The 20,210-nt window shown below is 45.5% G+C and overlaps 1 protein-coding gene across 8 annotated transcripts in view; it reads left to right on the top strand.

Moving 5' to 3' along the window:
• Positions 1-20,210, top strand: part of LOC147032039 (islet cell autoantigen 1-like) — a 146,479-nt gene that overhangs the window by 21,667 nt on the left and 104,602 nt on the right. For 6 of the 8 annotated variants that reach the window (XM_085869319.1, XM_085869314.1, XM_085869316.1 and 3 more), the window contains exons 2-3: positions 5,839-5,886; positions 6,015-6,180. In XM_085869319.1, the coding sequence (XP_085725445.1) occupies positions 5,870-5,886; positions 6,015-6,180 (183 nt within the window). In that variant the 5' untranslated portion in view covers positions 5,839-5,869. Of the gene's footprint in view, positions 1-5,838; positions 5,887-5,988; positions 6,181-20,210 lie in introns of all 8 variants that reach the window. The other 2 variants (XM_085869318.1, XM_085869321.1) reach the window with 2 other exon arrangements.

Below are 20,210 nucleotides of genomic sequence, written 5' to 3'. Positions count from 1 at the left end.
ATAGCTCCATGGGTTTTGATCCGATCTTGATAAAATTTTGGAGGGAGGTTTATATCATCATCGAGTTGTGTTTTCCTGAAAATGGGCGTGGTGCGCCCATTATGGGCGGAGCCACGCCCAAAAACCATGTGTTTTTAGGGGGTAGCCGATTTCAATTTGCATCTTCTCCTCGGGGGTTTGTCGAATCTGACAGGGATTTTGGTATTTGGTTAGCCCAATGGCACCTGCATAGCCCCACGGAGCTCGATTTTTTTTTTTTTTTTTTTTTTTTTTTTTCATTTTCGTCCCAAGGTCAAAGTCACAAGGTCACGAACTTAGAAAATTGCGAATTTTGACATAAAAATTTTTCTTCTTGTCTGAGGGGTTTGTCGAATCTGGCAGGGGTTTCGGTATTTGGTTAGCCCAATGGCACCTGCCTAACCCCACAGAGCTCGATTTTTCATTTTCATCCCAAGGTCAAGGCCACAAGGTCACGAACTTAGAAAATTGCGAATTGTGTTTTTAGGGGGTAGCCGATTTCAATTTGCATTTTCTTCTAGGGGGTTTGTCGAATCTGGCAGGGGTTTCGGTATTTGGTTAGCCCAATGGCACCTGCATGGCCCCACGGAGCTCGATTTTTATTTTTCGTCACAAGGTCACGAACTTAGAAAATTGCGAATTTTGACAGAAAGATCCATCTTCTCCGAGGGGTTTGTCGAATCTGGCAGGGGTTTCGGTATTTGGTTAGCCCAATGGCACCTGCTTAGCCCCACGGAGCTCGATTTTTTTTTTTTTCGTCCTAAGGTCAAGGTCGCAAGGTCACGAACTTAGAAAATTTCGAATTTTGACATAAAATCATACGACCGCCAAAACTTTGAGAGCTAGGATGACAATATTTTTTATGCATAATCTTGAGGTCATTCCCCACTTAAAGTCTTGAAACTATTTTGCTCCATCTCGAACACCTTGCCCGTGGCGCCCCCTTCAAGTTTGTTTTTGCGCTGATTTCATCAAAGTATGGATAATCCGAGGAGTGCGAAATGCCATAAAGCCTATAATGACGTTATATTGTTCCTGGAATGTTCCCAAGGAAGTTTTGCACCAAAGGTCATAATCCTTGACCTTTGACCTTTAAAGTTCACAATGGTCAAATTTTCAAATTTGTGGGAATCGAACCGGGTTTTCGACCTTCTTCGACGAACTAACTCCAATAAGCTTTAACACGTATCCTGTTTCCTTATTTTAATGTCCACAACATTGTTTTGTGACTTTTAAAGGTTATGCAAAGGTCAAATTTTGAAAGTTGTTGAACGAAACCGGGTTTTCGACATTTTGCAACTAATAGCCTGTCACTCGTACCACATCATGCTGATCATTTTTATAACTTGGTCAAACATTATCACATTGTCTCATCTTTGACTTCTGAAACGATCTATATCGTCAAATACCGCTCGTGAACCATCGTCATCTTCAGACTTGTATAACAATGATTATTGTTTTATTGTAATTATAAACATTATAAACAATAATTATTGTTAATAAATACTCCTATTGTTGAATGTTTCAGCTCGTCCTTGTCCTTTCCTTCATTGGTTTAGCACGGTGCGTGTTGGGTGATTAAAAAGGCTGTTGCTGCCGTAGTTGTGTATTTGGATCGACGGGACCTCGGTAACCATCCGCTCGGGTTACGCACGGGTCGAGCACGGCAACGGCTCGTCCCGTTCGAGCTCCGCCGAGGGTGTGAATTCCTCGGTAACTCGCCACGTGGGCCTCCAGGTATTTTGAAGTTTGGCAAATAACCCTGTCCCACGCGGTTGAATTATTGACGATTCACGGTCCTGTAAGGGACCCGTACCTTTGGAGTTATCGGAAAGGTACGATCTAGATTCCGGGTGTTCGGTAGAGCCGACTCTACTGCTCCATCTTGCGGTCGTGCTCGCCGCCGATACCCGGCCCACAAGAACATATATATATATATATATATATATATATATATATATATATATATATATATATATATATATATACATGTATGCATTGATATGCAGATTTTGATTTAAGTCTGGACTTGGATAATATCTCTTTTTTTTTTTTACCAAAAAGGTTGGTATAAAGAATATTTCACTCTCTTATTTTGTGACATGTAATTAATGCTGATAAAATTAATTTGAAATAGTCAAAGTAAAATGATTGATGACCTCAATGTAGGATCTACTTCACAAATTTGACCTTCAATATGTTCAAACAAAGGAAGAAGACATAAATGAGCTGAATTCTGATTTTTTTTCTTCCAAATATAAGAACATCAACAGACACACAAGTGGTAAAAATAGAAATTATGGAAAGAGGGGGAATAAAGGAGAGCGAGAGAGAGGGGAGAGGAGAGGAGATACGCAGAAAACGATAGATCGAGAGAATTAGGTGGAGGAACGAGTCAAGGTCTTAGCTGTATTCTTGTTTCTGACATGAACCAGACCTCATGTCAGCCTTGACATCAAAGGTTTCACTGTTGTTGTTTTTTAAACAAATCAAACGCTTTACTCTATTCTGAGCAAAATTAATTTCCATGTTGACAATGATGTGGTGGGCATGTTATTCCTCATTCTTGCTGTTTTTACTTTCTTGTAACGTAACTGTGATGTGCATAAAAGTGATTTTCCTGTATTGCTGTAAGTATTTTTCAGGTAAAATATTCTCTTACTGAAAACTTCTATGTGAATGAAGTGTTGAAATCATGACTCGATGTATCTCATGAGATGATTCCAATCATGACACCTGTCCGGTGGATTCCATGTCATAAGAAAAGCCGTCAGAGTAGTTAGCGGATACCATCATGATGTCCCCGAGCTGTCAGCTCGCAGCTGTGACTCAACATCAGCATTTAGTGGGATGGGAAAAGAAAAGTGGATGAAGGCTGTCATAGTGTTGTGGGCCGGGGTTCGGCGGCGATAAATGACCACTTGGTGGAGCAGTGGAGTCGTCTCCCACCGAACACCTGGAATTTAGGTCGTGACTCTCGGATAAGTCCGAGAGTTCACGGGTCCCTTTGCAGACCATGGTCGCCAATATTTTGACGGCGTGGGGTAGGGTTAATTGCCTAATTTCAATATACCTAAATACTCACATCGTCCAACTACTGGGGAATCCACACCCTCGGCCGACTTTGTCCGAATCGAGTCGCGATCACCGACTTGGATCCAGCGTAACCGAGCGGAAGTTACCAAAGCCGCGCCGCACCAAATTAACAATTTACGGCACGAACGGCCTTACTAATTCTCAATACGCACCATGCTCGGCCAATGAAGGAAAGCACAGAAAACGAGCTGGTACATTTAACAGGGGTTTTAATTTACAACGAATAATCGGGGAGGGAGACACAGAGCAGAGTTATCACGAATAAAGAAATGTAATGTACAAGCAAAGGAAAGCACTTACACAATTTCTACTTACAGACGGGGCCCACGGATACACACACACACACACACACACACACACACACACACACACACACACACACACACACACACACACACAAAAGAAACTGGACCCATGGGTCTTTATTCGGTAGAGCTGGGCCGGGGTACCTGTTCTGCCTCGTGCGGTCACACCGACTCCAAAAACCACCATGGTGGGACTCGAACCCACGACCCGAAGTCCACGGCCCACAACCCTGGCTGCTCGAGCACCACCACACTGTTCGGTCACCACCACCACGGTGAGCTACCACAAAGGACCGCAGACCGCTCGAACCACGACCGCTAATTGAGACCAAGACCACAGACTGCTATCGCCACGATCCTGCAGAACACACTCGTCCTGACCACCACACCCCTCTTCTTGAGGTGGGAGGGGTTTCTTTTCCTCGCCATTCGCCTCCTGATTGGACGGTCAGTTGTCAGGTGACTCATGGCGGCCCTTCATTGGTCGGGCTGAACACTCCATCTGGCTAAGGTGGAGCCAGCTCTGAGGTGACTAAACCTCCGCTCACGTCCGTGGTCCCGAACACGTGCGTAATGGCGACCAGGTCGAGTGAGGGTGGTGTCGTTGTCGTTGTTGTTGTTTTTGTTGAGGATGTAATAAACCTGACTATAAAATAACTCGTAGCCCACACATGTAATTCCCATTAGACAGAAGGAGGGATTCTAACTATAAACACGAACTTATCAAAATAACTAAACTTTGGGTCAACTGTATGTGTGAATGGGAATGGTTTCCAGATTCGTAACAATAAAACATCCATAATTAATTGATGGATGGACTAAAGGATCTCGGAAAAGATGCAACAAAGATTGTCTCTGCGACTGAAGTGATGTATGCCTTTATTTGGTGTCCATGATGTATACTGGAGGCGATTCAGTATCTATCAGCATCTCCTGTCAACAATGCATGGGTATTGGATGAGAATAGTCACCTTGTTCTGAAGCTGATGACCCTCCCAGCTCCTGAAGCCCTTCTGTTATTTTCTGAGTGTGGATTCAAGAGCAACTGCAGTCACAGATGGTGAATTGCCAGAACGATGATATGCTCTGATGCTTGTCTATGTGACAGTAAAGCATGCAGCAACAGTGTTGTACACCTCAGACACTGATTCAGATTAATAGTTATGACACTTTTAGAATATTTGTATTAGATCTAAAAGCCTTTGTGACCGTAATTAAGAGGCAAAGTGTGTAATATTTAATAACTAGCAAGAGAGACCAGTTCTGAATTTAATAAGAGATAAACACATGAATTTTCACAGGGATGATGATTGCCTCCTTTGCAGAACAGTTACTTATAGCATGAACTTTCATGATCAGTCTGCAAGGTCATAGCAAGATAGAGTAGATGTAATGAGGTTAGTGGAAATACCCTTATTATTATTGTCCTCCATTGGACTTGGTCCAAAATGGGGGCTTATGGATTTGATCTCGATTTCCGTGTCCGTGCGTGCATACTTGCATGTGTGCGTCCGCAGCCATATCTCGGACATGCACGGACCGATTTTATTCGTACTTAGCACAAAGACAAAACATGATGGTATACACGTCATTTTTTCTTGACATCAGACCCAAGATGGCTGACTGGCAGCGATTTTGGTTGTTAAAAAAACAAACAAAATAAACCCGGTGTCAAACACATCCTCAACCATTTCTCGGACATGCATGATCCAATTTTGTTCAAACATTAGCACAAGCACAATACATGATGGCATACCCATGCACCTCACTTTATTTTGCGATCAGATCTAATATGGCCGACTGGTAGCCATTTTGTTACTTGAATGTGTCCCCAACCATTTCTCATAAATGCATGGTCCAATTTTGTTCAAACTTGGCACAAGCACAGTATATGATGGCTTACCCGTGTAGCTCACTTTATTTTGCGATCTGATCAAAGATGGTCGACTGGTAAACTGGTGGCCATTTTAGTTGTATATCGATATGGGCTCGCCCTTTAACTCCTTTCAGCAAAATTACTAAAACAACGGGGGCTATGACATTTTATGTCTTCTGTTTTTTACTTGTTATCTCTGCCACCGAAGGTGGATGCAGGTTATATTTTCACCCCTGTTTGTCTGTGAGCGCGACATCTCAAAAAGTTGCGGATGGATTTGGACAAAACTTGGTGGACAGGTTGTGTGTGTGACAAGGACGAATTAATTCGATTTTGGTGAAAGGCCGGATCTGCATCCGGATCATCAGTGGGATACAAAGGCGGAAAACGTAAATTATTCAGCCTGGTTTTGAATGTGATCCTGATCATTTTTCATAATTATCTCCATAATTAATTAAAAGCTTTAATAGTCAATGTCTCAGAACTTTTTTTTCTGGTGATTTCAGAATAGGATGTTTTATTTTCTGGCATTTTGTCTTTCAGATGCTGTTTAAATGTTTAGGAGACAACAATTATGTCTACTCACAGTTAGTAAGTATCTTTGAAGTACTTTTCTTTCTCAGTCAACTGATTGGTGTTATTATAAATAAATTGTCAATTTTATTTAGTATTGCATTTTTTTTTCATTTATAGTCTTTGCTGTGTGAATTTTAATGCAGTGAAAATGCATGGGATCTCTGCGATAGCACTGCTGGAGAAAACTCTGTTATGAATAAAATGCAGCAGAAATTTTGGAAGACCAAACAGCAACTAATTAAAGTGACAGGGAAAAAAGAAGATGAATTCATTGTCGCTTCGGATGCAGAGCTTGATAGAAAACTTGAGGTGAGCCCTTAATAATTTGATCCTTGGGGTTTGTTAGACTTTTTGTCAATTCATTGCAAAACAGTGAGGGATTTATTATACCTTGTGATGTGTTGTGAAAATGGGTGCTTTTCAAGGTCCATCTTGGTTACCTGCAAAAATTCTCGAGGAAGAGAAATAGTCATCCAATTGTTTATATAACTGTACTTGCTTTTCACTCTGTGCTTTGATTTGTGCTTGTTATGGGTTAAAAAAAATCAGTCAGCACTCATTATATTGTCACCTTCTTAATATGCAGTGTTGTAATAAACAAAGATGATACCAAAGTTAAATTTTCCACAGAATATTAAATTGATGATGGCAAACATGGCATTTAACAAAAAGTATTTTAAGAGTCTTATATTCCTTGATAAACTTTGCTTCATGCACAGAGATAAAGAAAGAGTTGTGGACCATCTTCACATCAGAAGATGACTTTTATTCCATTCGTGAAACTTTATCTGACTATTTTGTCATACTGGATCAACATGTAAAAAAAAGTATGGCATTTCAAGAGGTACATATTAGGTCGCATGTTAAGATAGTCCACATATTAACATAGGTTCGAACCTTTTTTTGGAACCAGGGACCCAGTGGAGTGAAGTTGTCCTGTTCTTGTGTATGCCGTGAGGGGTGGTATGGTTGACATTGGCATTTGATAGGAAAGTGTAATTCATACATGTCCTCTTTGTAACCAGGCAAGGTGAGGTGAGGACCAGAATGAATTTTTGATGCGTTTGCGTCCAATGTGTGGCTTTTAAAACATCTCCATAAACGGTGACGGTTCGAGGAGTGCCGTGCCGTCAACCAACGAGCGTGACGGCAACTGCATGTCCCTTCATGGGTGGAGCCGTGCTGTGAGCGTGGGAATACATGGCGCTGTGGGTGTGGCCGTGAGGGAGGTGATTAAATGGGCCAAGCATGGAGGCAGGAAGAGTTAGACCGAGCTGAGGAAGAAGAAGGGCAATGAGCTCATTGGAGTAAAGGCTGTACACAGGCAATCCCTCCTCTCTCCTCTTTGATCTGCTTCACTCCTCTTTGCCTCTCTCTCTCCTCTCCTCTCCTCTCCTCTCCTCTCCTCTCCTCTCTCTCTCTCTCTCTCTCTCTCTCTCTCTCTCTCTCTCTCTCTCTCCTCTCCTCTCCTCTCCTCTCCTCTCCTCTCCTCTCCTCTCCTCTCCTCTCCTCTCCTCTCCTCTCCTCTTCTCTTTCCCTCTCTCAGTGCCATGGTTGGCTGTGCCTTCAGCACTGCCAGTGCTGCTCGCTCCCATAGACCTGCCGAGGACACCTCCTTTGATCCCCATACCTTTGAAAGACCTCACCTGTCCCTCCACCCCCTCCCCATTGTGATCAAATGGCTGTGTGCTTGTGGCACCATAGGTCCATCATTTTGCATTCAGTCCTTTTCATGTTACAGTATCCTTAAGTGTATGATATTTATTACCCCATGCACGCAAAGCGAAAAGCGGGGTTAAGCAATTAGTTCATGTCCGTCTTCTCAGTTTATGATCGAGGAACAACTTATTTCAATTGAATGTTATATTTTGAACACAAATCTGAGAATTAATAGGCAGACAAGCCTGCTGTTTAAACCGTACTTTGGCTTTGAATTTGTCCCGATTGCACATGTGCAGAGATGAGTGAGATAATATTTTTACTCTATCTGCATGCCTGGCAATCAAACAAAATTTAAAATCATTCCAAACAGGAGACTTATTATTTTTAAGGACGTTATAAAGGACACAAACAACAGGCACGAATAACTAATGTAACGTGTTGGATAGGGTGATGTAATTGACACTGCGGAAAATGTCGGAATTAATTTATATTTCATGAAATTTTACAATCTTTATTTCATTCAAATTTAATTATACACTTGAAGACAGTAAAACACAAATCGTCTGTCATAATACTCCCAAGAACCTCCAGTTTTGCAATGCTTCAATTTAAATAAAGGTTCAATGGGGTGGTGTATAAGGGTGGTATTCAGGACTGCTACTGGACTACATCAAAAGCAATAAACTTCCGGATTTAATGTTTTTTTTAACGATTGTTAAAATCATTATTTTATAAAAAGTTGAAGTGCTGTCGGACCCCGCTATTTGTGGGGGATACGTTCCTGAAAAATGCAAATGTCGGGGCATTGTTTAAATTTATTTATTTATTTATTTGACATGGTCTCGGCTCGTGGAAGAGCGATTACACACTACAAATCAGGACACAACATAACAAAGGGAATACCAGGAGAAAGGAGAAACAACAACAGCAGTGCAGAGAGAGAAAGTGGGCAGAGACAGACAAACAAAGGATGCAGGTAATGATGAGGGAAAAAGCAAAACACAAAAAGTGGACAACATGGATACCTAAGCAAAATTGTGTTTGCCCAGTTTATGATTTTTGTCAAGGTCTAAGGAGAGGATAGAGGCTGCGGCCTGTCTGTCAGAAGGGTGAGATATGTCATGGCAGAGAGTGGAGTCATCAGCAAAGAGATAAAGAAGATTTTTCAGGGAGGCAGTGAGATCATTGATGAAGACGAGGAATAGGACTGGGCCCAGAACACTGCCTTGGGGCACTTGTGCCTTGACAGGGAGAGCAGATGAAAGGGTTCCGTGGAGAGCCACACTCTGACAAGAGGGGAGGAAGTCAGTAATCCAAGAGTGGAGTTGGCCTTGGATCCAATAGGCAGACAGTTTGGAGAGAAAGGCAGGATGCCAGACTGCATCAAAAGCTTGAGATATGTCTCAAGGCTGATCTCATGTCTGACATTGAGAGCTTCCCTCCATTGTTGGGAGAGTAGAGGCAATATATCCAAGGTAGTAACCTGTTCTGATTCCAAATTGATGATCTGAGTTCAGGCAGTTGGAGAAAATGAATAATTTTAGGTCAACTGCGATGATGTATTCCATGACCTTGCTGATGATTGGAAGTACAGGAAGCCAATTGGGATGTGGTTAAGGGGATACGTTTTTGCACCTTTTTATGTAATGCTGTGATGTTTGCTGATTTCCAATTCCCCATGTGGATTTCGGAGAGCAGTCTTGAATTGTTTCAGAAAAAACAAAAATAACTACTAATGTATGAATGTCGAAGCAGGTCACACTTTATGACCCACGAATACCCCTGTTTGTCTGTGAGCACGATATCTCAAAAAGGTTGGATGGATTCGGACGAAACATGGTTGACAGTTTGCGATTGGTCCGCGAATACATGGGGTCCACGAATAACGAATCTGTGAATAGCGGGGTCTGAGGGTAGAGTACTGCATATGCCTGCGTGTGGTATCGTCTTCTTTGAACTCTCTAGTTACCTACGCCATCTGCGATGGACAGATATCATGTTTTCACCCCTGTCTCTGTTTTACTCGTAAAAATTGAAGATTTTTAAAGGATATTGGTTGGTCTCATGTGTTATGTGTTATTCTGTCTGTCTGTATGTCAATCGCCTGAAAGTCACAATTTGAAACCGAACTTCACGAAATGATAGTTGGTCATAAGCAAGAAAGCTATTGATGTTGAGGTCAAAAGGCCAACATTGGCCAAAGGTTGACAACTTTTATCAAATTTCTAAAATCATCAATTTTCATCTGATTGACTTGAAGTTTGAAGAGGATTTGCACATCAGGTCAATGAATTCAACCACCAATTCTTTTTGAGGTCAACATAGGCCAAAAGGTCGAATTGATTCAATTTTGGTGAAGATCCGGATCCAGATACGATAAAAAAATTGATTTTTATCAGTGATTCTTCACCAATGAAAAATGGGGCCAAAAATTATATACAGCATGATTGTGGATGGATTTTGACAAAACTTGGTGGATGAGTTTGTTAGATGACAAGAATTAGATTTGGGTTTGGTCAGCAGATCTGGCCGATCAGTGGGATACAAAATGTAAACAGTTCAGCATGGTGGAGGTATGCACTATACCAAATGCCATTCTAGTTTTTTTCTTTTTTCGCTGTTTTGGTCTGCCGTTTCATCTTGGGATTCTCCATTTGTGTTATCTTGTGGTCTTTACTTTGAATAAAATGTTATTCCTGAACCCCTTAACCCCTAGCGTCCGTTTTACCAGCTGTTATCCAAGCCTCCATATACCCGAGCGGCTGGATTTTTCTCTAGGGAGCCCAGGGTGGGGGAGCCGAATGTCCAAGGAGCTCAGGGTTCAACGGATTAATTACACATGTCACCTGATAACCCGCCATTATCTCGCACATGTGCCCATACTGTTTCGGCCCAATCTGGTTAATCCCTGGGGGGGGGGGACATTATTTGTTAGAAATGGCTTCAAGAGACCAGCAGGACTTGCATTCCGACTGAGGGTCGGAGTAGGAGTGGGGTGCCACTCCATGCTAATCTCTTGAGCTCATTTCCTTTATATTTGGCCATTCACAAAGCACATTGCTTCAGCACAGTGGGTCCCCATTAGCAGACCCATCGACACAATAATAATTTGATTAATGTGCTCAATTCTCAAAAATCTCGACAGCATAAAAATATGCCCTCATTAGTGCTGTCACCAACTCGCTACCATACTATTGAAATTACTGATAGTGTTTTTGAAAACGAAATTAACTTTCCTAAAACTTACTTCTTTGTTCCTTCCTTCAAGTTACTTTGTTTCTTCCTACTTCAATTTTACAGTATCGAGAAATGAATTAACTTTTGTGCTTTTTGGTACTTTGGATATTGGTGTTGTCTGCAGCCCATGATAATCAGATACTATATGTCTTTCTTCTGCCAAAATTGTGGTCATCGACAAGAATTGCAATTTTGGAAGGAGAAACTTGGAATTTGACGAGAATTGTAAGCTACTCCCACAAAAGTTTAATGGGAAATAAAAAAATTATCAACCAAAATATTAATAGATTGAAAACTGGCCACACTGGTTTCTTTGTCATTGCCTAACTATGAAGAGCCAGTGATTTTCCCCAATCACCGAAAATGGACAGAATTCATGGAATTGGTGACTTGAAACAGAAAACTAAATCTGACAAGGGAAAAAATGGGATGTTGTAAATTACGAAAAAAAAAAAAAGTTGAGATTAGGTTGAAATACAAATAAACGATTCACTATGGTGTCTTATTTTGTGTGTGATGTGTCCGTCAATCGCAGCTGCTTCAAACGAGCGTCGCTCTCGATCTCCGTCTCAATGGCTGGCACGAAATGCAGGATTGAATAAAATTCCATCGAACAATCTCTCAACAGCTCAGTCAAAGTGAAATTCAATTTGAAATTCACCCGACTTTGTTTGAAAATATGATCGCGGCAAAACAAACCACATGTGCACGCGTGCAACTTTGGAGAAACTTAATTTTTTATGGTGAAAAATCATAGAAATACATACGATATTGTAAACAATAATCAAAAGCATCAAAAAAACCCTGGTGTGTTTATATCAATGTACATAAGGCCAAAAAAAAAAAATGTTGCATTGGCGTAACGGGTCACTGAAAAATAGGGTTGGTCGGTCGGGATCTTTTTTTTTTTTTTTTTTTCCTAATAAATCCCAAAATTTTTGGATAATAAATCCAAAAATTTAATAAATCCTAATAAATCCCTCCCAAAATCTCCCCCGGCTCGAGTACCACCCTTTTTGTCGGCGGGTTCTGTCCGAAACACTTCCGGGTTTTTGCGATCGCGATCGCAATCAACAAGATACTTGAAATCGATAGCAAAAAAACAAAAAAAAAACGTAGGGTCGGCGGAATTTTTAGGGTCGGGCGGGTTACGCCAATGCAACATTTTTTTTTTTTTTGGCCTAATGTCACTTTTGTATACTTCCTTTGTAGTTGAGCATATGTGGACATTGTAATCAAGATTAATTCAAGTTAATGTGCCACAGACCATGGATTTTCCACATTTTTCTCACGTGCCATTTAGGATTTTATTATTTCCCACATTTCTCTGTCACCCATCTTCTGTTCTTTAATGTGTAGCATCATTGGCTGAGGGTGTGGCTGCTGTGCTGCTGTTGAAATGCCCTCTGTAGTTTGGGCAGAAATTTGAAATTTGTTGATGGTGCCGGTAAAAGCTCGCCGACTCTTCATGAAGAACACCGTGTGATCTTTAACGTCCACAAACTCATGTCGGCAGATGGGACACCCAGTTTAACGTCCATCCGAGGAACGGCACACATACTGATGAATCACCCTGCCCGTGAAACACCAGGGAAATTGTTCAGATTTGGGTCTGGATTCACACCCAGGCTAGGCAGCTTCGCAGCAAGTATGTGTATCTAGCTCTACTACGATACCAATGTGGCTCACAGAGCCTCAACGTTTATTGGTGCAAACATACATACAAAGATAAAATAAACAAGCCAAACACTTAATTCAAAATATTGCAATATTTTTTATGAAATATATTTACAAATGACCATGGGTTGTAATTTTGTGGTGAAATTAATTTAATTTAGAACCAACGACCTACCTACTCACCTTGCTGTTGTTTATTGCTACCAGGCTTGTCCCAGAGCCTATCTATGGCTTGTCCAGCATGAACAGGCTTGTGGCATGGAATGGATGTTGTTGCTTGTATTCCTGAGTCTAGTTTTATTGAGTTTGATTGGTGAAGATATCTTTCAATCAGTCCATCTGTGTAAGAACAGAATTAGAAAAGCTGCACAACTAGAATGTGTTCATTTACCAAGCAGATAGCTAGCACTTGCCAAGCCAGCCGTTCCTTAAGGGTTTGAATGGAGTGCTTCCTTGGGTGCTTAAGCCACTTGGCGAGCGCTCTCCAATCAACTTGGTAACTGAACACACCCCAGTTGTGCAGAACACACCCATTTTAGTTTTTACTGAAAATTTTCTAGAATTCCAAATCTTTAATAAAGAGTAGGTCATTGCCTGAGCTTTGCTTGAACAGAAAATGGAATACTTCCACAATGAAGTAGGCTATGTTAATTGTGTGTTTAAATTGTGCAATTGGCTCTTTGTACAGCAACTACTTAGGTTTTCATTTAATTTGGCTCTTCCACACAAAAAAGTTCCTTAGGCCATCTTGGTCATTGTTTATTTGAATCTTATCACTATCATATTATTCGGAAGGGTCTGTATTTTTTGAAAGCAAATTATCTTGCATGTATTTTATAAAAGAACTAGCAAATGCAACCTGTCGCTTCGCTGCGGGGAGGACAGGAGAGGAGAGGACGTACGGACTTTGGGAGAGGATAGGAGAGGACAGAGGGGAGAGGAGAGCATGGAGGGAGAGGAGAGGAAGGAGGGGAGAGGAGAGGATGGAGGGGAGGGGAGAGGAGAGGACGGAGGGGAGGGGAGAGGAGAGGACTGAGGGGAGGGGAGAGGAGAGGACGGAGGGGAGGGGAGAGGAGAGGACGGAGGGGAGGGGAGAGGAGAGGACGGAGGGGAGGGGAGAGGAGAGGACGGAGGGGAGAGAGGAGAGGACGGAGGGGAGGGGAGAGGAGAGGACGGAGGGGAGGGGAGAGGAGAGGAGGGAGGGGAGAGGAGAGGACGGAGGGGAGGGGAGAGGAGAGGACGGAGGGGAGGGGAGAGGAGAGGACGGAGGGGAGGGAGAGGAGAGGACGGAGGGGAGGGGAGAGGAGAGGACGGAGGGGAGGGGAGGGGAGAGGAGAGGACGGAGGGGAGAGGAGAGGACGGAGGGGAGGGGAGAGGAGAGGAGGGAGGGGAGGGGAGAGGAGAGGACGGAGGGGAGGGGAGAGGAGAGGAGGAGGGAGAGAGGAGAGGAGGGAGGGAGAGGAGAGGACGGAGGGGAGGGGAGAGGAGAGGACGGAGGGGAGAGGACGGGACGGAGGGAGGGAGAGGACGGGACGGAGGGAGAGGAGAGGACGGGACGGAGGGAGAGGGGAGAGGACGGGACGGAGGGAGAGGAGAGGAGAGGACGGGAGGGGGGGGAGAGGAGAGGACGGGACGGAGGGGAGAGGACGGAGGGGAGGGGAGAGGAGAGGACGGAGGGGAGGGGAGAGGAGAGGAGGGAGGGGAGAGGAGAGGACGGAGGGGAGGGGAGAGGAGAGGAGAGGAGGGAGGGGAGAGGAGAGGACGGAGGGGAGGGGAGAGGAGAGGACGGAGGGAGGGGAGAGGACGGGACGGAGGGAGGGGAGAGGACGGGACGGAGGGAGGGAGAGGACGGGACGGAGGGAGGGGAGAGGACGGGACGGAGGGAGGAGAGGACGGGACGGAGGGAGGGAGAGGACGGGACGGAGGGAGGGAGAGGACGGGACGGAGGGAGGAGAGGACGGGACGGAGGGAGGGGAGAGGACGGGACGGAGGGAGGGGAGAGGACGGGACGGAGGGAGGGGAGAGGACGGGACGCAGGGAGGGGAGAGGACGGGACGGAGGGAGAGGAGAGGACGGGACGGAGGGAGAGGAGAGGACGGGACGAAGGGAGAGGAGAGGAGAGGACGGGACGCGGGGAGAGAGAGGAGAGGACGGGGCGGGGGAGAGGAGAGGAGAGGACGGGACGGAGGGGAGAGGACGGAGGGGAGAGGACGGAGGGGAGGGGAGAGGAGAGGACGGAGGGAGGGGAGAGGAGAGGAGGGAGGGAGAGGAGAGGACGGAGGGGAGGGGAGAGGAGATGACGGAGGGGAGGGAGAGGAGATGACGGAGGGGAGGGGAGAGGAGAGGACGGAGGGAGGGGAGAGGACGGGACGGAGGGAGGGGAGAGGACGGGACGGAGGGAGAGGAGAGGACGGGACGGAGGGAGAGGAGAGGACGGGACGCGGGGGAGAGGAGAGGAGAGGACGGGACGGGGGGGAGAGGAGAGGACGGGACGGAGGGGAGAGGAGAGGACGGGACAGAGGGGAGAGGAGAGGATGGAACAGAGGGGAGAGGAGAGGTGGGAGCAGGACGGAGGGGAGAGGAGAGGAGAGAGGGGAGAGGAGAGGAGAGAGGGGAGAGGAGAGGAGAGAGGGGAGAGGAGAGGACGGAGGGGAGAGGAGAGGACGGAGGGCAGGGGAGAAGAGGGGAGAGGAGAGGACGGAGGGTGGAGGGCAGAGGAGAGGACGGAGGGCAGAGGAGAGGACGGAGGGCAGAGGAGAGGACGGAGGGCAGAGGAGAGGACGGAGGGCAGAGGAGAGGACGGAGGGCAGAGGAGAGGACGGAGGGCAGAGGAGAGGACAGAACGGAGAGGGGAGGAGGGGGCAGAGGAGAGGATAGGATGGAGGGCAGAGGAGAGGATAGGAGGGAGGGAGGGAGAGGATAGGATGGAGGGCAGAGGAGAGGATAGGAGGGAGAGAGGACAGTATGGAGGGAAGAGGAGAGGAGAGTATGGAGGGAAGAGGAGAGTATAGAGGGAAGAGGAGAGTACGGAGGGAAGAGGAGATGATGGAGGGAGGGGAGAGCAATCGAGGAAGGGGGTAGAGCAAGGAGGGGGTGGAGAGTGACATCTTACCAAATATTTCTATACACTGCCGGAGGTGGGGTGTGAAGAGGGGGTTAGACAGACAGCTAGAAAATGTTTTTTTTGTTTGTTTGTTTTTGCATACCTTGTCGAGGTTCATATGAGAGCGAACACACAACGCACAGCAAGGGAGGGCATGAGTCAAGAGGGGCGGGAGTGGGAAGGCCAAAACAGTGGGGAACAGAGCCATTCGGAGATATGTGGAAGGGAGAGGGATGAGGCGGGGAACATGGGGTACACAAGATGGACATTACAGGGACTTTCAGGAAGGAAAGCAGGGAATTTGAAGGAGGTGGGTTTTGGGTGGATTAACGGGTTAGAAAAGATCGAGGATTTGGATGGGGGATTTAAGAGGTGGTGGTGAACAGCTGTTTTGAAGGCCTGGAGGGAAGAATGGGATTGAACAATGAGGAAGTTTATTCCAAAGGTGGGAAAAAAGGAGGAATGAAACGGTGAAGGTGAGCAGTGATTTGTGGTTTTGGTAGTTTTACCTAAAGGGGGTTGTTGGCGGACCTTGAGTGCCCTGCGGAAATGTGGTGGGGACAAATCCCAGACAGAGCAGGGGGGCGAGACCGGAGAGGAGACTGTAGAAGACAGAAAGACCACCGACCTGCCTGCGGTGAGAGAGTGAGAGGCCCAAAGACTCGGTCTCATCGTGGGGCATACCAATGATCCGAAATGCATTGGTTTCCACAGTGTGAAGCCAAGAAAGGTGAGAGGCAGGAGCACCAGCCCAGAGGGGAGAGCAGTACTCCATCAGGCTGCGGATGAAGGCTTTGTATGTGGTCAGGAGCTCAGGTGGGCCAAGGAAGGACTTTGCACGATGGAGGATTCCCAGTCGGCGACTGGCTTTCGAGGCCAGGTTGGAAATATGGCTTTCCCAGGAAAGATCATGGCAGATAGTGAGACCCAGAAGCTTTAAAGAAAGGACTTCTTCCAGAGGATTGTTGTGAAAGTAGATGGCGGGGGGGGGGGTGGTTCTAAACGGTCCTTTCGGAGAGACATTGTGCGAGTATGAGATTTGTCAGGATTGAAAGACATGGTCCACGTGTTGGACCAGTTTGTGATTTTAGCCAGATCTGCAGAGAGTGAAGAAGCTGTTGCTTGCCGGTCTGAGGGATGACCGATGGTACGGCAGAGGGTGGAGTCATCAGCCAAGAGATAAAGAGGATTTTCCAGAGAGTCGGAGAGATCATTGATGAAAACCAGAAAAAGAACGGGGCCCAGAACAATGCCTTGAGTAACTCCAGCCTGGAATGAAGAGGGGATGAAAGAACTCCATTTAGGGCCATGCGTTGACTGTGACAGGAGAGGAAGTCTGCGAGCCAAGAGTGGAGATGGCCTTGGATACCATAGAAAGAGAGTTTGGTGAGTAGGGCAGAGTACCAGACCGTGTCAAAAGCACACGATATGTCTTGGGATATGGCTCTGATTTCATGATTGAGGCTCTGATTGAGGACCTCCATCCATTGTTGGTAGAGCAGAAGAAGCATATCCAGGGTGGAGTGACCTGGTCTGAAACCAAATTGATGATTGGAAATCAAGCCATTGGAGAAGAAGAACGATTTAATGTCTGAATGGATAATGGAGTCCACAACCTTGCTGATGATTGCGAGAAGGCTGATTGGTCTGTAGTTGCAGGGATCTGTTTTTCCTCCTTTTTTTATGCAGGGCAATAATGTTTGCTGATTTCCAATCAGATGGCAGATGACCTTGAGCAAATGAGAGGGTCAATAGAACAGAGAGAGGGTGAGCAAGAGCAGAGGAGCAGGTTTTTAGGACACATGGACTGATGCCGTCTGGACCTGTTGCAGAATCTGAGTTGAGGTTCGACAGCAAGCTCTCCACCTTGTCAGGAGAAAATGACACAGAGTCCAGGGACAGTTGCTTGCGACCGGGTGAGGTGTATACAGAAAGCAATGGGTTTCTGATTCAAGATTTTGATGCAAACACCAAGTTTAGGCATTCAGCCTTTTCACGTGCGGTATCAGCAGTGCGGACATTTGAGATGAGGGAGGGGATGGAGGGGGAACATACACCAGAACCAGATTTGATCAGATGCCACCAGGATTTGGTGGAAGGAGAGAGGTTTGAGAGTTCAGACTTGAGCTCAGAAAGATGTTGTTTTCTGGCTGTCCTGAGGTTAGATACACACTTGTTCCGAGCTTTATGGAAGGAACTGAAATTACCCTCAGTTGTGTTTGCTTTCCATGAGGCAAAGGCAATTTGGTTCAGGACAACTGCTTTGCCCCAAGCTTCAGTGAACCATGGGTGGGAGGAAGGGGAGGACAACTGAAGACAAGATGGGATAAATCTGTGCATGAGAGAGAGCAAGTTCTTGGAAAGAATTTCCAGGATGAGTTCATGTTGGAGAAAGTAGCGATGTGAGACCAGTCTAGAAGTTTGATGGCTGCTTGGAGACCCTGCCTGTCGGCTTGAGTGAAATGCCAGACTCGACGGCGCTGAGGTGGTTCTCTGATAACAGCCAGAGAGATGTCCACTTTGACAAGAACGTGGTCAGAAGAACCGATTGGAGCGGAGGAAGAAAAGCAGATATTTTCAGGGAAATTTGTCAAAATCAGATCCCGAAGAGATAGAGTACCATTGGTTGAGATCCGTGTTGGGAAATTGACCGATTGAGTCAGTCCCAATGAGTTGCAGAAGTCTTTTGCTGAAGTGCCATAACAGGTGAGAGAGGTACCCACACCTAGCCAACTGGCATGATGAGAATTTAAGTCAACACATATGAGAAGATAGAAGTTGGTCCATGTTTTCGGACAGTGACGTGTAAATGGAGCCATTACTGTTTGGTGGACGGTACAGTGCACATATAAACATGAGGTGGGAGTGGAGGGGAAGCTGCAGCCAGAGGTATTACTGGGGGAGTGGGGGCAGTGCATGGAAAGGGAGGAATAGAGTCTTTGATGAAGAGAGCAACTCCTCCACCAGGACAAGGCTCATGTCTGTCATACCCGAGGAGGGAGTAACCAGGGAGAGATACTTGGGAGTCAGAGACGTCTCGAGGGAGGAAAGTTTCTGTTCGGCAGATTATGTTTGGTTTGTCAGTGGCAACCTGAATGGAAAGATCTGTAGGGTTTGAGTGAAGGCCCCGGATATTTGAGGTCCACACTGTTAATGATGAGGGAGAGGAGGAGGCCTTGAGTGGAGAGGGAGGGTAGGACAAGGGAAGAGAGGGAGGTCAGTAGAGTTGTTGAAAGAGTGTGGTGAATTGCAGAATAGCTCGGGGAGGTTGCCGGATGAGGAGGAGAAAAGGCTCTGTGGTGCTGGGGGAGAGTGGGGGCAAGAGAGGGGGCAGAAGGCAGTTGAGAATTTGAGGAGGTGGAGTGATGGGATGGAGGTGAAAGGGCAGGGGAAGGAGGAAGGTTTGTGGATGTGAGGGGAGGAGGACTTTGACAATGGTGAGTGAGGAGTGTGAATGGTGGGAGAAGGGTGAGTGGGGAGAGTTGAGGGAGAGAGCTGAGGGGGGAGTTTTTGAGAAAGGTGAGAGAGAAGCTTGGGGGGGAGAAGAGTGTGATGGTTGCTTTGAGAGGGAGGGGTGAGTTGGCACTAAAGTTGGAAAAAAAGAATGGTTGATGGAAAGCGAACACTCATAGCAAGCTTAGTTTTTTTTTAATTTGTCGGTCAGAAATGCGATTAAAGACAGTTATTGAGGGATGCAATTAAGGCGAATTAAGAGAATGGAGAGAAGAAACGCTGTAACATTTAGATTTTTTTAGGCACGTTATGAAGGAAAGGTCGAATTGAGAGCAGTCTGTTGAAATTGGAGAAGAGAAGTGAATTATGATACAGTAATGAGAACCACACGTGTGAAGGAGGAAGATGAAGTATTATAAGAGATCGTTTTTATTATTATGATTATGTTTTTGTGAGAGTTATCATGAGATTAGGTAAAGGAAAGGTTGTAGAAAATATTGAGGTGAATGGTGAATTTGGATCGGTAAACACGGAGGGTGAAAACAGATTGCGTGGTTACGGAAGAAGCACGTGGCTCTGGGAGGTGCACAGTCAAAAGTGAATTTATTTATTTATTTATCTTAAATAAGGATTGCGTAACATTCGGAAAAGGGAAGGTTGAGTTAAAATTGTGGAGGTGTATGGTGAATTTGGAACTGTAAATGCAGAATGAAGCTGATGGATCAATGAAAAGTATCAGTAAGAGGATAGAGAGACACGTGGTTACAGGAGGTGTATCATTCGGAAGGATACAAGGAAAATTACTATTTTTTGATGGATTTTTGAAGATTAGGTAAGATTCGGGAATGGAAGATTGTAGGAAGAAATCGTGAAGGTAATGGTGAGAGTGGGTCAGCTCAAGTCGAAGAAAGATGGTGTGCCAGCAGAGGAGGAAGAAGAAGAAGGATCATGACTCATGGGTATGCAGGAAGAAAGGAAGTTTGTTTTTTGGGAGGGGGTTTTCTTTTAAATTGAAGACAAGAAACAGCATATTTAGTTGGGAGGGATGGGGGTGTTGGGAAAGTAGGGAAAATCGGAAGTGAAGGTAATGGAGAGAGATTACAAATAAAAACGATTGTACACCTCGAGGGGAAGGATGGGTAGGCCTCAAGGAACCCGGTCAGACAAGGTCGACAAAAATTCACAAAATAGCACGATTTTTGAAACA

This window comes from Eptatretus burgeri, chromosome 2 (genome assembly GCF_056783735.1).
Source record: "Eptatretus burgeri isolate ZD-2024b chromosome 2, Ebu_testis_v1, whole genome shotgun sequence".
Taxonomy (NCBI): domain Eukaryota; kingdom Metazoa; phylum Chordata; class Myxini; order Myxiniformes; family Myxinidae; genus Eptatretus; species Eptatretus burgeri.
The sequence above is the reverse complement of the archived record's forward strand: the minus strand, read 5'-3'. Positions and strand labels throughout refer to the sequence as shown.